This window comes from Syzygium oleosum, unplaced genomic scaffold (assembly GCF_021117445.2).
Source record: "Syzygium oleosum isolate NSW1041296 unplaced genomic scaffold, Sole_v2.1 Sole_v2.17, whole genome shotgun sequence".
Lineage (NCBI taxonomy): Eukaryota > Viridiplantae > Streptophyta > Magnoliopsida > Myrtales > Myrtaceae > Syzygium > Syzygium oleosum.
In genome coordinates, this window is record NW_026607501.1 from 4,214,670 (window position 1) to 4,231,991 (window position 17,322).

Sequence of the window (17,322 nt, forward strand, 5' to 3'; positions counted from 1 at the left end):
GGTCTATGTTTAAATACATTGTTCGGGGGCTTGTAATCGTCAGAAATTTTGGCCCATTAATTTGTCGCTCTATGCTTTGAAGGTCTTCCCTCAGGTAGAATCAACTTCTAACCAAATGTAATTGATTAGCAATGGTGTTCATCGAGTTATTTCCAAGGCCATTTAGAGATCTACAAAATTTAATGTATCGATAAACACGTGCCAAAAATGCTAATATATGATAAAAGATAAATTGAAATTGCCATAGAGAAAGTTATTAAGCATTATTCAAAAGGATAATTACCCAAAAAGTCATAAACCTATTGTACGGATGCTAATTTAGTCCTAGACTTTTTAATTTGGCCAATTGAATCCTAAATTTTTTGACGATTTGCCAATGTATTTCTTCTGGCTAATTTTGACTTGAAATTGCTATGCGCTGATGTGGACAATTTTTGTAATTTTTTTTAAAAAAATCTGAATTTTCTATAATTTTTTTTTATTTTTTCTTTCCTTTTTTTGAAAGTGTAAGTGACCCTCGCCTAGATCTAGGCAAGCCGCGACCCTTACCCACGGTTGGCAAGGGCTTCACTGCCCTCGCACACCCTCGCTGACCAACAGTGGAAAAAAAAAGGAAAGAAATAAAAAATTACAAAAAATATATACGTTAGCGTCGATCATGCCACATAGCCAAAGTTAGCTGAAAGGACTACATTGACAAATTTTTAAAATATTTAAAACAAAAAAATTGGCCAAATTGAAAAGTTTAGGACTAAATTGACATCGGTACAATAGATTGAAGACTTTTTTTTGCTTTGGTAATTTTCTCATTATTTTTTTTGGTGAAGTTAATTTTCTCATTATTCAAAGCATGGAAATTTGTTGCCAATGTTGACAAACCAAGAAATAATTATAACTTGGTTAATTCAACCATTCCATTATAACGGCATACCATACCTTAAATTATTAAAATGTGAAGAGCACCACATCCTTGATTTAGAAACATTTTTTTATTGGTAGGACAACCTTAAAAAAAAAAAAACTCAAAAGACGACACAATAATATTGGACATGAACGCATTTAAAGCATCACGACTCATCAAGCCATCATTGTTTGATTCGTCGGGGGCATCATAGCAACCTGTGGCTGCTGCTGCATCTGATGTTGTTTTTGAACGTTGCCCGACCATCCTGTCCAAAAGTGAAACAATCTAATGGATCACACAATTCTTCAATTGAAAAAACAAAAAAAAAGTTATCAAATTAAAACCTAATAAATGCATCGGAAGTCCTAAATTTTTTTTGCAAAGATGCAACCGGGTACTAAAACTTTTCAAAAAGGCAATCAAATCCTAAAATATGCCAAATTGATGCAATCAAATCCATCTGTTAACTCTATCTAATTCGTTAGGAATCTCTCCTTTTCTATTCATGACCAAAGTTGCCGAGCAACCGTCTCATTCATACTTTATCACGGTAACTATAAAAACGACGGATTTTATGAGGTACATTTACTTGCGCAAAGAATTACCGCATTATCGAGCAAAACACGAACCGGAAAAACTGAAAGATGAACACGAGATGTGTCTTAATCCAATTCGTTTCAAATTTGAATATCTATTCAACTGGTTTCTTCTTGCGTGCCTTATTAAGAAAGTATCGTTTGTATCACTGTTATATTGTAGATTAACAATACGGACAAGTAACTAATATACCAATGGAGGGGTCCAAGCCTCGGCGGTTAAGTTCTCTGTACTCTTGGCAAAGAGCACAGGGCTCGCACAGGAAGTGGACGATCCAATCCTGCGCAGGCGACTCCACAAGCCCAAACTTGCTCCTGAGCTTCGATCGGTACGTGCACGTGTAGATCCACGGCATCCCGGTGAAGGCACTGACCAGCACGTACATCAATCCACCCATCGCACAAGCTACGATCATCACAACACAAAACAGCAGAAATTATGAGTCTGCAGCACAATCAAATTGAAGTTGAAGTCATCCAAATTTTGAGAGATTAAAGAGTTTATTCCGAGAAAGAAATTAATCCAAAGAGAGATGCGAAAATGATTTTGGTCACTGCATGATGAGCCGTCTCTTTCTGTTCCCTTTTCACTCACAGGTTGTGCCGCCGTCGATGATCTCTGCAATTTGGCCGAAGGTCAAGAATGGGAAGAAGAACGTAACAGCAGCTGAAACATGAGAGACATAATAAATATTAGAAACTAGATCTTGATCTGATCTTGATAATAGATGGGTTATTGCCATGTGAAACAGTCACTAGTAAAAAAGAATAACCTAAAGAGTCGTGACACGCACACATAAATATAACAACCATGCATGTCTACGTACATAACCCAGGTTGGATTTCAGACACTATGAAAAAGGGTGTTGCAAGAGATTTATGTCTATTTAATATTTTTTTGGTAAACTCGTATGATAGCCCTACCGTTCATGGGGTCGTCCATGCAATCAAACAGCCCCGTGCTCCAACCTTCAGTGTTGACGGCGCCGATCATGTTTGCCTGAACTGGAATGCCCTGCGCTGCGCCGTTGTTCCCCTGGACTCCCTGCTTGATAAGTGGAGGTGGCACCGTGGCGTACTGCACTTCCCCCCCTGCCGGCGGTTGGAACTGCACAGGCTGAGTAGCTGGCTGTTGTTGAAAAGCCGGCGAAGGAAAAGACGGCTTTGTCGGTGGCAAGTTCGGAGGGTAAGGCTGGGCTGCGCTCTGTTGAGCATGTTGCGGTTGCTGTTGAGGAAGAGGATATTGTTGGGGCGTTGCCACAGTTGTAGGGTTCAACAACGAAAAACAACGCAGCGGAATATAGAACCCTAGACAGGATCCATGTGTATATTGAAATCGGAAAGGAATTTCGATACGTACCTTTTGCAGATCGAAGATAAATCAGCAACTGATTGTGTCTGGATGAGCGCCCCAAGTGTTGCGCCTCTACCGGTATCCACACACACGAACGGAATTCTCCAACGATCCACGTGCTAGCGAAAGATCTTGAAGTTCCTTTTCTTGAACGCCTTTTGATTTTCGATACTCTATCGAAAAACCCTAGACAGAAGAACGATTCTCTATCTATTTATACTGACCTCATTATCTAGCGGAATTAAAAGAAGTGGGCCGGGCTATTTGGGCCCGCCAAACCGTCCACCTTCAATCGTACGTTTAATCGTTATCTCATAACGCGCACGACCGCATAGATAATTTAAATAGGAGAATAAATTAAAATCTACTTCTTAAGTAGATCAAGGCGCATAGACAATATTAAGTCCGTTCGCTATTGTGTGCGACCCTGTAGGTTCACTAAACATTAGCAGTGTGCCCAAAACTCTTTTGGCCCACAAGTCATAAGCGGTCTCTAGCAACACATTATGACTACCTAAGTATAGTGAAGATCGGTTTTCCGACACAACCTAATCCACAACTAATATTAGAGTATCAACCTTGATTGATTCTTAGGGCAGACCACTAACAATCTCCCACTTGCACTAGAACCAATCATATAAACTAAGTCTCTTTGTCACTTGATTTCCGAGTTAAGCATAAGGCAGGACAAGTGTCATCCTTATATAGTTTAAACTCATTTTCCCGATACCGCAGTTAGACTGTCAAAACAAGTAGTTGACTCTTCAACTCACTTGAACATGGCCATGCATTTCACAGTCTCAACTCTACGGGAGGCCAGGAAATCATACCCTCGTTATATGAAAGGGACAAATCCCATCTTGTCTACTCACATCACTCAGCACGCTTCATGACATACCCAGCCATTACCTTTATAATCACCTGTTACGGCTGACGTTTGGCAATGTTAAAGCATGCCAATCCACGTCTAGGAAACCATGGTAGACTCAGGTCAAAGGACTATACTCTATAGCTGTGATGAGAAATACTGATGACATTATATAACAATCCTACAGTATTCTCATAGCGGGTCGGTCCAATACAATGTTCTCCAACATGTATTCCATGTGATCAACTTTATATCTCTATATTCATGACCCGTGAAACTTGGTCATCAGTTGACTCACATGCTAGTCTCAAATGCCATTTGCGTCCCAATGCACAATGGCAATTGACTAGGGACATTTAGAATATGAATATTCACTCTATTAATAGAGTTTCACGATCAAATCACGTATTTGATGATCTATTAAGGATATTCGATATTCAGGGGATAAAGATTTCGCATTCAATTATATACTCAAATTAAATCGAAATCAAATATAATATATATATTATTAATGAACAATGAAAATGTATGTCACATATACTCCCACTCACATCAAGACCAATCACTAATGTGTCTAAGGCCTAAAGCGTTACAATGACGCTCATGCTTAGGTTGTGGAAGAGCCTTCGTCAACGGATCAGCTGTATTCAACTCCGTTGCAACTTTACACAACTTGACATCACCTCTTTCAATGAATTCTCGAATGAGATGATACTTCCTGAGTATGTGTTTGGTCTTCTGGTGAGACCTAAGCTCTTTACCCAAAGCTATGGCCCCATTGCTGTCACAATAGAGGTCCACTGGAATCGAACTAGTGGGACTGATTCCCAGTTCTTCTATGAACTTTCGAATCCAAACAGCTTCCTTTGATGCTTCTGAAGCAGCAATATACTCAGCTTCTGTCGTAGAATCTGCAAGAGTTTCCTGCTTGGAACTTTTCCAGCACACCGCTCCACCATTCACGCAAAAGACAAAATCTGACTGTGATCGAAGGTCGTCTTTGTCGGTTTGGAAACTAGCATCAGTGTAACCATTTACAGTGATCTGTTCCTCACCTCCATAGACTAAGAATAAATCCTTAGTTCTTCTCAAGTACTTAAGGATATTCTTGACAGCAATCCAGTGAGGTTCCCCTAGATCTGACTGGTATCTACTTGTCATGCTCAATGCATAAGCAACGTCAGGACGAGTGCATAACATAGCACACATGATGGATCCCACAGCTGATGCATAAGGAATCCTACTCATGCGGTCTCGCTCATCTTGTGTTGAAGGACACTGAGTCTTGCTAAGACTTATGCCATGTGTCATTGGGAGAAAACCTTTCTTGGAATCTTGCATATTAAACCTATTGATGACTTTGTCAACATATGTACTTTGACTCAGTCCAATAAGTCTCTTAGATCTATCTCTATAGATCCTGATCCCCAAGATATAGTTTGCTTCTCCCATGTCCTTCATGGAGAAAAATTTTCCTAGCGATGTCTTAACTGACTGAAGCATAGGAATGTCGTTTCCAATGAGTAGTATGTCATCCACATACAACACTAGAAACACAATTGCACTCCCACTAGACTTCTTATATACACAAGCTTCTTCTTTGTTTTTAATGAAGCCAAACTCTTTGACAGTTTCATCGAAACGAATATTCCAGCTCCGTGATGCCTGCTTCAATCCATAAATAGAACGTTGAAGCTTGCATATCTTCCCAGTGTTATCTGGTGATGTAAAGCCTTCAGGTTGTGTCATGTACACATCCTCCTCTAGTTTTCCGTTAAGGAAAGCTGTCTTTACATCCATTTGCCATATCTCATAGTCATAATATGCAGCAAATGGTAGGATAATCTGAATGGACTTAAACATGGCCACTGGCGAAAAGGTCTCGTCATAGTCAATACCATGAGTTTGTTTGAAACCTTTAGCTACTAGCCGTGCTTTATAGATGTGAACATTTCCATCCATATCAGTTTTCTTCTTGAAAACCCACTTGCACCCTATAGGTTTGACACCTTCAGGTGGATCAATCAAAGTCCAAACTTTGTTTTGATACATTGAGTCCATTTCGGATTTCATGGCCTGAAGCCATTTATCAGAGTCTGGGCCCATCATAGCTTCTGTATAGGTCGTAGGTTCGTCATTTTCTATTAACAATAGATGACGATGTTCTGTCACGTGAAAACCATATCTCATAGGCTCACGATGTGTTCTTTCAGACCTACGAACTATAAGTGCCAATGGAGTAGACTCTACAACTCTTTGTAGATCTAATTGAGGTTCCTCATGAACTGGAACACCCTCTTGTGGCACAATAACTTCTTCGAGGTTTACCTTACTCCCACTGGTTCCTTTAGTAAGAAACTCTTTCTCTAAAAAGACACCATTTCGAGCAACAAACACTTTGTTCTCTGATGGATTGTAAAAGTAATATCTTTTCGTTTCTTTAGGATATCCGACAAAGAAGCATTTATCAGATTTGGGTCCAAGCTTATCAGAAAGTAAACATTTTACATAGGCTTCACAACCCCAAATCTTTAGAAAAGATATACTAGGAACTTTTCCTGTCCACATCTCATATGGTGTCTTCTCTACAGCTTTTGATGGACTTCTATTTAGTGTAAACGCAGCTGTCTCGAGTGCATATCCCCAGAAAGATAATGGAAGATCTGAATGACTCATCATTGATCGAACCATGTCTAACAAAGTTCGATTTCTCCTCTCAGAGACACCATTCCACTGTGGTGTTCCAGGGGGAGTGAGCTGTGAAACAATTCCACACTCTTTGAGATGGTCATTGAACTCTTGGCTTAAATATTCTCCTCCTCGATCAGATCGAAGAGCCTTGATATTCTTGCCAAGTTGATTTTGTACTTCATTCTGAAATTCCTTGAACTTTTCAAATGAGTCAGATTTATGTTTCATCAAGTAAACATATCTATATCTACTGAAATCATCAGTAAATGTAATGAAGTACTGATAACCTCCTCTGGCTGTAGAACTTAGTGGTCCACACACATCAGTATGTATAAGGGCCAATAATTCTTTTGTCCTCTCACTTTGATTAGTAAAAGGAGCTTTTGTCATTTTTCCAACTAAACAAGATTCACATGTATCAAATGATTCAAAATCAAATGAATTTAATAGTCCATCGCTATGAAGCTTGTGAATTCGTTTCTCGTTTATGTGGCCTAATCGACAATGCCATACGTAGGTTGGATTCAAATCATTAGATTTAAACCTTTTTGTATTTATATTATAAATTGGCACATCAAGACTTAGAACATATATCCCATCCACAATATGGGCGCTACCATAAAATAATCCATTAAGATAAAACGAACAACTATTGTTCTTTATATCAAAACAGAAACCTTCCTTGTCCAAACAAGAAACAGAAATAATATTCTTGCGTATAGCAGGTACATAGTAGCAATTATTCAGTTCTAAAAACATGCCAGAAGGTAAAGCTACATCATATGTTCCTACGGCTAATGCAGCAACTCTTGCTCCATTCCCAACACGTAGCTCCACTTCACCTTTTGTAAGTGTTCTACTTTGTTTTAGTCCCTGCACATTCATACAAATGTGAGTACCACAACCGGTATCCAATACCCATGAAGTAGAACTAGTAGTAACATTTACTTCTATAACATAAATACCTGAATCGGAAGTCTCACTTCCCTTTTTCTTCAGATCCTCCAAATATTTCTTGCAATTCCTCTTCCAATGTCCATTCTCCCCACAATGGAAGCATACAGCATCAGCAGTCGGACCCGGTTTGGTCTTGGATTTGGGTTTAGGCTTAGTGCCCTTGCCCTTACCCTTGACCTTACCTGGCTTCTTAAAGCCTTTCCCCTTTTGAACCATGAGAACATTAGGGGTAGGGTCCTTCTTGATATTCGCTTCAGGTTTTGAGCATCCCATGCGGTTCGTCAAAGACTTATTCGATTATGCATATTATAGTTCATAACAAACGTGTCATAATCTTGAGGCAATGATCGAAGAATAATGTCGATAGCCAACTCTTGGCTAATGGGAGAGCCCAGTCGCTCCAGGTTTTCAATATAACCTATCATCTTTATGACATGTGGGCTAACTGAGCTCCCACTTGCTAGCTTGCACTCAATTAAGGTCTTTACCGTTTGATATCTTTCAGTGCGTGCCTGCTCCTGAAACAAATTTTTCAGGTTCATGATCATATCATAGGCATCCACGTTCTCAAACTGCTTCTGAAGGTCTGAGTTCATGGTAGCTAACATTAGACATGATGCATCCAATGCATCATCTTTATGCTTCTGATAAGCATTCCTTTCAGCATGGGGAGCATTGGAAGGAGGTGCCTTCTGAGGGAGTGGTTTCTCCAGGACATAATCCTTTTTCTCTTGCTTGAGAACAATTCTCAAGCTTCTATACCAGTCCAAAAAATTCGAACCATTCAATTTGTCCTTCTCAAGGACAGATCGCAGTGAAAAGTGTGATGCAGAGCTATTTGCTATTATCTACAACAAATATGCAAAGTGAATTGTTCATTAACATTATAAATAATAAACTCCCACTATACTTTTATAACATGTGTCCCAAAAAGTATAGTGGACCAAGATCCATATTTTACCAAGACTCGAGTAAACTTTGGCTTACCGCTCAAGACTAAGTTATTTAGGTAGACAACCCTTTGTCAATTGTATCGAATACAACTCTTGGTTGTTGGGGTTGATATCTCATATCATATCCCCAAACACTATGCCTCAAGGCCCAAAACCGTTTTGATAGCCTCGTTAAGTAAACCAATCTTAACATATGGATAACCATTATCCATCCTATTTTACTCAAATAGTTAAAGACACCCTGCTTTGGCAGGCCCATCTTTTGACGATTCGAGTCTTAATAGGTGTATGATTGGAAAGGCATCATATTATTACTTAATTTTATTAGGGACTCTTAATGTTTATTTAGCGATGAATGCATGCATGTTATGAACAAAAACAAAGCATCACTTATCATAACAAAGGTATATCAATCATATATATGGGAACGAACAATTCCATGCAGGGGTCAAGGGGGCTGCGCCCCCTTGCGGGGTCGAGGGGCAGCGCCCCTCGCGGGGGCTCGGGGGCAGCGCCCCCGAAACCTAGACAGAATTCACAATTCTGTTTCCCAGGAGAGTCCCGAAAACATAAACAGAAGTCTCAATTCTGTGTTCTCGGGAGACTATCCGTCGCTGCCGCCTCCCGCGCCCTCACCGTACGCAACTGGCCGAACGCCTCGAGTCCTCGACGCGCCGGAAGACTAGGCGCGCTGCCGTCTCCGCCTCGGGCAACAGACCCAGACGCGCCCCCGTCTCCGACCGCCGTCTCCGCCCGCGCGTCCCCGCCTCGGGCAACAGCCCAGGCGCGACGCCGTCACTGCCTCGACGCGAGCGGAACATGATCGACATCGACCCATCCCTGCTTCGTTCCTTCTGAATTGATCATATCAATTCGTATTTCAAATTCTTCTAACCCTAATTTAGACTCACTTCAGGCATACATCATATGTATCAACAATTAGGGTTTCCAATTCAACTTCAATATATCACAAGCAGCTCTGATACCACTGTAGGGTTCAACAACGAAAAACAACGCAGCGAAATATAGAACCCTAGACAGGATCCATGTGTATATTGAAATCGGAAAGGAATTTCGATACGTACCTTTTGCAGATCGAAGATAAATTAGCAACTGATTATGTCTGGATGAGCGCCCCAAGTGTTGCGCCTCTACCGGTATCCACACACACGAACGGAATTCTCCAACGATCCACGTGCTAGCGAAAGATCTTGAAGTTCCTTTTCTTGAACGCCTTTTGATTTTCGATACTCTATCGAAAAACCCTAGACAGAGAACGATTCTCTATCTATTTATACAGCCTCATTATCTAGCGGAATTAAAAAAAGTGGGCCGGGCTATTTGGGCCCGCCAAACCGTCCACCTTCAATCGTACGTTTAATCGTTATCTCATAACGCGCACGACCGCATAGATAATTTAAATAGGAGAATAAATTAAAATCTACTTCTTAAGTAGATCAAGGCGCATAGACAATATTAAGTCCGTTCGCTATTGTGTGCGACCCTGTAGGTTCACTAAACATTAGCAGTGTGCCCAAAACTCTTTTGGCCCACAAGTCATAAGCGGTCTCTAGCAACACATTATGACTACCTAAGTATAGTGAAGATCGGTTTTCCGACACAACCTAATCCACAACTAATATTAGAGTATCAACCTTGATTGATTCTTAGGGCAGACCACTAACAGTTGGGGCGTTGCCACAGTTGGAGGGTAGGATGGCTGCTGCTGCTGCGGATAAGGCCCCTGATTTGCATAGGCTGGGTTCATTTGAGGGCTTTGAGGCGGGAACTGTGCCATGGGCTGAGGCGGCGGTGCTGCGGCATAGAGCTGGTTGAATTGCGGCGGCGCGTTCTGCACATGGCCAACGCTGCTGCTTCTTCTTCTTTGAGGTGGTTAGGCTATTCTTTGTTGCGCGGCGCCGGTTGAGGCTATTCTTTGTTGCCGCGGCGGCGGTTGGAAGCTATTCTTTGTTGCGGCGGAGGTGGTTGGAGCTATTCTTCTGCTGCTTTGCTTTGGTTATTTGCGGCGTCGTTTCTTTGGTATTGTGGATTCGGCCCGTTGTCATCGCCGGATTGGAGGGGCTGATACGACTGGTCGAGTTGCGGGTTCGGATGGTAGTAAGCCGGGCCGTTGCTGTGATCATCGTACGATACCGGTTGTGGCGGAGGTGGTTGGAACTGTTGCTGCTGCTGCTGGTTATTTGCAGCGTCGTTTTGCTGGTATTGTGGATTCGGGCCGTTGTCGTCGCCGGATTGGAGGGCCTGATACGACTGGTCGAGTTGCGGGTTCGGATGGTAGTAAGCCGGGCCGTTGCTATGATCATCGTACGATACCGGGACCATATACTGAATTTGGACATTGTTACCTGCTTGGTCTTGGTGGATATTAGAAGACTCTGCTTCAGGGTTTCCCATTGGAGCAATCTCGATCGAGATCGAGAGAGACAAATGGAGAATATACGAATGCACGAGGGTGGAGAGAGAGCTCTTATATAGCGAGAGTTGGTCGTGCTAAGATTGAGAATTATTCCCACTCCCTTTTAATGTTAAGAGAGAGAAGTTCTGACGTTGATTTTTGAGAGAAAGGGCTGAACTTCGACTCAATACATGATAAGATATCATCTTAATTTATTCGATGTGACCTCTGCCGTGGTCTTTGAACTCTTAATTTATTCAAAGTGTGGTTCCTGGACTTAGTATATAAAAATATTTAATATTGTCTATCCATTAATTCAAGTTTGGGGACAATATTAATATCGAACATTTTACTATAGTTCAAGGACTAAGTTGAACGTGTACCAAAAGTTCAGAGACTATATTGAACAAACTAAGAATTCAGAGATCGCATTACACGTTGTGTTATAGTTCAGGGACTATATCGAACAAATTAAAAATTTAGAGAACACATTTACGCGTTAACCTAAAGGTCAGGAACCGTGTGTGTCATCATTCTTCTGCTGAACCGATCATTCGCTTCTTTGGGTGGTAACGAAGGCAAGAGTCTCAGTCTTCGTCTTCGCGCAATCACCGGCTAATGCTCATCGTACTGATGTCGGCCACAAAATGAAAAATATCTACAGCTTTGGATTCCAAAGCTCCGTGCATCTTGAGCGTACATAGACTCTTTCGGATCCATCGGGACCATCTATTCGTATCATGGCATGCACGTATGCTAGATAATGTGGAATTTCGTTACATTTTAATGTGCTCTCTTCTCTATTAAGCAAAGCAGTGGAGGACGGAAGTTTAAAGGGGATAAGACTGAACAGAAACTGCCCCACCCTGTCTCATCTCTTATTTGCTGATGACGCACTGTGGGGGAATGTCAGAATTTGGCGAACATTTTAAATCAATATTGCTTTGGTTCAGGACAAGCAATCAATGTGAACAAATCCAGGGTCTTTTTTAGTGCGGGCTATCCACAAAGCCTGAAAAGTAACATGGCGAGTGCACTAAGAGTACCAGTTATGGAGAAAACCAGAAAATACTTGGGCATTCCCTCGGATTGGGGTCAAACTAAAAAACAGATGTTTGCATGGATTTTGGCAAGGGTAAACATGAAGATGGAGGCCTGGAAAGAGAAATTGTTATCTAAGGCGGGAAAGGAGACTTTGATTAAAACAGTAGTACAAGCGCTTTCTTAATATTCTATGTCGATATTCAAGATCCCTATCTCAGTGTGCAAAGCCATAGAGCAACAGATAACAACCTTTTGGTGCAAACAAAACTCATCCAAGTCCGGAATTCACTGGAAGAATTGGGAAACTCTCAAAACAAGGAAAGTAGATGGAGGTTTGGGTTTCAAAGACCTTGTTACTTTTAACAAGGCGATGTTGGGCAAGCAAGCATGGAGACTCGCACACTCTCCTTCTACCTTATGGAGCTAGCTTTTGAAAGGGATTTACTTCCCAAGAGGCAACCTATGGAATGCAAAAAAGGGGTCCCGCCCTTCTTGGGGGTGGCAAAGCTTGCTTATGGGAAGAGACGCGATGAGTTCTGAAGTAAAATGGGTGGTCGAAAAAGGAGAAAGTATTGATATAAGAGAGGACAAATGGCTAGAGTTCGGTGTTATCGGGGGTCCAGCCAACCGAGAAGAGTTGCAAATTTAATCGACCAAGGATCGAATATGTGGAAGAAACACCAATTGCAGGAGCTATTTGAAGAGAACATTGTGAAAGAAATACTTGCCATTCGGATTAGGTCGAACTTAGAAGGGGATCAATTAGTTTGGACAGGAAACACTACAGGGAGTACTCGGTGAAGCAGGGATACAATAGACTACGCTCAACACTATCAAAGTCAGACATAAAACAAGCATCCTCATCATACCAGCCACCTCGGTCCCTATGGACTAAGATATGGAAGCTACACACCGATCCTAAAATTCGCATTTTTTTGTGGAGCATGTGCCAAAATGCCCTACCCACGAAGGAGAACTTGTGCAAAAGGCAAGTAGTACCTGACCCGCTTTGTCCGATTTATCGGAAGACCCCCGAAACTACTGAACATATTTTCGTCCTCTGCGACTGGAACAAAGCAATTTGGTCAGATCGAAGACTAAATGTGCACGCATCTCCGATGTACATAACAAGGATAGACAAATGGGTAGATGAAGTGCTTATCTCAAGAGCTGACCCTTCTTCTTGAGAATGGGTTGTCGGAATTCTATGGCTAATTTGGAAAGAGCGAAATGCATTTGTATTCCAGAACAGACTACCTAACCCAGAAACAATTGTCGAAGATGCCCAAACACTAACCAACACCTTCCGCCGGTGGAACATTCATGTGATGAATCGGTGGACGGAGAAGAAAATGCTACCCGAGCAATGGTCGCCACCAGTAAAGGGGGTCTGGAGATTCAACTTGGATGGGTCTTGGCTCGACGGCTCTGAAGAGGGATCAGCGGCGGGAGTGTGTCGAGATTACCGGGGAGTGATAATGGCTGGATTTGCAAAGAATTTTGCAGCTTCTTCAGCCCTTGAGATCGAAGCTCTAGCACTGAAGGAAGCGTTGGAGTGGCTGGTAGATACCACCGAACTTAGGCAAAATGGTGTGCTGCACGTGGAAGTTCTAACAGATAATGAAGCTGTGGTTAAATTCTCAGCTGAACCAAGCCAAAGCCCATGGTACCTGAGGAGTTTTTTTGAGGATTGCAAAGACTTATTAGCTCAATTGAAAAGCGTTTCCTTAGCCCACTGCTCACGAGAAGCCAACCAAGTTGCAGATTGGACCGCAAAGGCCAATCGGAAAAGGATACTCCCATGTAATGGGCTATCTAAGCCACCCCAACACCTTTGGGATTTATTATGTCTTGACTCTTGTTTTCAACACTTGTTCAGTACCACTTTGAATGAATGAACGAAATGGTACCTGGTTGGACAAAAAAAAAATAGATTTGGAAAGGTCCAACTACGATTTTGAGACCTCATGTCTGTTTGGTCTTCCTCGATTCATCTAATTTGGCCCATCACTTAGGAATTTCGGATCCAATTTCGGATCCAATTTCTAGAAATAACTAGCATGGCATAGATATCAATCCATTTCCTAAAAAAAAGGGAAAATTTCAAATAAGAGTCTGAAATGCCACCATTTTCTTAACTAGCATGGAGAATATACGAATGCAAGAGGTTGGAGAGAGAGAGAGCTCTTATATAGCGAGAGTTGGTCGTGCTAAGATTGAGAATTATTCCCACTCCCTTGTAATGTTAAGAGAGAGAAGTTCTGATGTTGATTTTTGAGAGAAAGGGATGCGTCTGCTTTGGGAGGTGGCCAAGTCAAGAGTCTTTGTCTTCGCGCACTTAATCCAAATCTACCGAGGGAAAAATGGCACAAACGGTTTATGAACTTCAACTCAATATATGATACGATCTTTCAAATCTTAATTTGTTCGATGCGACTTCTGCCGTGGTTCTTGAACTCTTAATTTGTTCAATGTGTGGTCCATAGACTTAATATATATAAATATTTATTATTGTCTATTCATTAATTCAAGTTCGGGGACAATATTAATATCGAACATTTTACTATAGTTTAGTGATAAAGTTAAACGTATACCAAAAGTTCAGGGATCACATTAAATAAATTAAGAGTTCAGGGATCGCATTACATATTGAGTTATAGTTTAAGGATTATATCGAATAAATTAAAAGTTCAGGGAATACGCCTTCACGTTAAACTAAAGGTCGGGAACTGTGTGCGTCGTCATTCTTCTGCTGAAACCGTGTGTGTCAGCATTCGCTTCTTTGGATGGTAGCGAAGGCAAGGGTCTCAGTCTTCGTCTTCGCGCAATCACGGACTAAAGTTCATCGTACTGATGTCGGCCACAAAATGAAAAATATCTACAGCTGTGGATGCCAAAGCTCCTTGCATCTTGAGCGTACATGGACTCTTTCGAATCCATCGAGACCATCTATTCGTATCATGGCATCCACGTACGCTAGATAATGTGGAATTTCGTTGCATTTTAATTAGATTTGGAAAGGTCCAACTACGATTTTGAGACCTCGTGTCTGTTTGGTCTTCCTCGATTCATCTAATTTAGTCCATCACTTGGAATTTGGGATCAAATTTCTAGAAATAACTAGCATGGCATAAAATTTTAAATAAGGATTTAAAGTGCCGTCATTTTTTCAAATTAAGATTCGAAATAGTCATTTAGTCTCAAATAAGAGCCTGACTCGCCGGCCGGCAAACATTTGCTTCTCCGAGAGCGACGGTGGGAGGAGGGGGACAAGGAAGGCGACGTGGTTGTCCTAGTCGCAGTCCGGCGGAGAGGACGAGGTTGTCGGTGGAGCAGCGGGCGGAGGTGCAGTTGTCGCATATCTGGGAGCGGAGGTGCTTGCGAGAGAGGTTGGCGGAGTGGGACTTGGTTTTCGCAGAGTAGGCAGAATATGGCCGCCGCGTCGTTTCCATACTTTTCTTTCTTTTTGTTTTTCTTTTTTCCCACTCTACTCATCTTCTTCTTTTGGTTCCAGGCCATGGATCTTCTTCCTCCCCAATTTTGCTTCACCATGGCACAGTCGGGAGGCATTCTCTCCGGTGCGACCTCAGATTTAACCCCTTCACAAACACCATGGCTGTCTCTTACATTCGCGCTCCCGCTGAAACCTCCGCTTAATTCAGAATCTTTCGCGTGAAGGATGAGTGTCGATAGATACGTAAAACACTCAGAAAAAGAGAGATGCCCATATTTTGCGTTTCTCATTTGCCTATTTGAAACAATCCCAGCAATCCCTACCCAAAAATTGGTGAGCCCCAATTTTGCCTTTCATCTCACGGAAACTTCTCTCTCATTTGCTGCTCATACTTACACCACGGTCGTAGGTAGATCTCTCCGAGAACACAGAAAATGGTGCGCCCCAATTCCGGTGTTCTTGATCTGGGCAATGCCTATCTTCAACATTGACCAAGAAGATGATGAATAGGGACACCGTGGCTCGGATCCAGGAGAAGATGAACAGGGGAAAAAAGAGAAAGAAAAAAAATATATCTTAGGACGAAAATACTCTTGATCGGTTGCTAGAATACGAATGGGAGATGCACATGTTAGCCGGCCGGCATGTCAAGCCCTTATTTGAGACTAAATGACTACTTCGGGTCCTTATTTGAGATAAAATTCACTTTGGGTCATCTTTTGAGAAAATGAGGGCACTTCATATCCCTATTTGGAATTTTCCCTGAAAAAATCTAGGCCAATCTAGACAAAAAAAAAAGAATCGAAGAAATTTCGACCAACAAAAAAATCTTGAAAAATTTGGAAGAACCCTCTAAGGCAGTTGTACTTATTAAATGTTTTAGTGAAAAATTAGATTTGGCGACAAAAAGAAAAGGATTTAATTGATTTTGATCAACAAAGAACGCATTTATAGTATGTGCCGTCGCAACACATGCGCACTTTTCTACTTCTTTATAAGTATTTCAATCTATAGGTTTTTCTTAGTTTTTAGCTTTTTTTACCTACATTTTTTTATGGTGCTAATTACTTTTTCAATTTGGCATGAATTTTTTTTTCTAAGCAACATATACACTTGAAGAGCTTAAAGTGGATTAAATAAGTGGGATACGGGCTTTCATATGTTCGATTAAATATGGATACGTTTTAGTAATATGGGTCGGATCGGGTATGAATATTGAATTTGTACTGTATATAATGGGTCAATTTGCATCGGATCATTTTCGATCCAATGCAAATCTGACCCGGCCCACACATCTGACAGTCCTAATGTACAAATAGCATTTGCAATGCCGTTAATTTGTTCTTATTCAGGATTAAAGAACATTATTGATGCGTGTGGATTGTGACGTCATGTCTATCATGATAAACAAGATGTAAGCCCGCATATTTCATGCACATAAGTAAACTAACTTGTAGTGACTAACAAGTCTTATGCTGAAAGGGATTTTTTTTCATATCGAAAGAAAATAAATTTAGGAAAAGAAAATAAATTTGGGAATATCGCTTACGTCATGATGGATATATTTTTCCTTGGTTGGAAGTTTTGTTGATAGATTATAAAGACGGATCGAGATCACTCACATATAAATACAACTAAAAAGAAAGGGATAATTGCCAAGATTCTCCTGAAGTTTGTACTCACTTATGAAATATTATCCTCACTTTTGAAATTTATCTTTGAACGAAAACTTTGTAGGCACTTCTTCAAAGAAGAGCAGCTGTTGACACCTAAATTTTGGCAACACCTTTTAATGCATATTAATCTTAGAATTCAAATAGACAAAGGACAACTCATGGTTTTCATTAATAAAATAAAAATCAAATAAAACTAAGTCATAGAGATTGTATATAGAATTAATTAGTCTAATAACATGGATGTCATACATCGCACGTCATCTAGTGGGTTATATGCTCAAGGGTCCATACTTAATGCTCACATCATTAGGTAAATTTAATTAATAATTACATCTCATAAATTTAATTACTAATTTTTATGAAAAGGAAATACCAAAAATAAATAGCATTGCATAACAAGGTTATCATC

At 41.0% G+C, this 17,322-nt stretch overlaps 1 protein-coding gene and 1 long non-coding RNA gene across 2 annotated transcripts; one reads left to right on the forward strand and one right to left on the reverse strand.

The window, feature by feature from the left end:
* Positions 1–896: 896 nt before the first annotated feature.
* On the reverse strand, positions 897–10,927 carry LOC115676754 (transcriptional activator ptaB-like). The gene is made up of 6 exons (XM_056319411.1): positions 10,488–10,927; positions 10,031–10,203; positions 2,425–2,766; positions 2,096–2,167; positions 1,694–1,906; positions 897–1,169 (listed from the first exon to the last, which is right to left on the reverse strand). The coding sequence occupies exons 1-6, from the start codon at positions 10,736–10,738 to the stop codon at positions 1,078–1,080; spliced, it is 1,143 nt and encodes a 380-aa protein (XP_056175386.1). The 5' UTR covers positions 10,739–10,927; the 3' UTR covers positions 897–1,077.
* Positions 1,691–2,455, forward strand: LOC130140318 (uncharacterized). Its single transcript, XR_008818328.1, has 2 exons — positions 1,691–1,829; positions 2,098–2,455. It is a non-coding gene; the product is annotated as an uncharacterized LOC130140318 (long non-coding RNA).
* Positions 10,928–17,322: the final 6,395 nt, after the last annotated feature.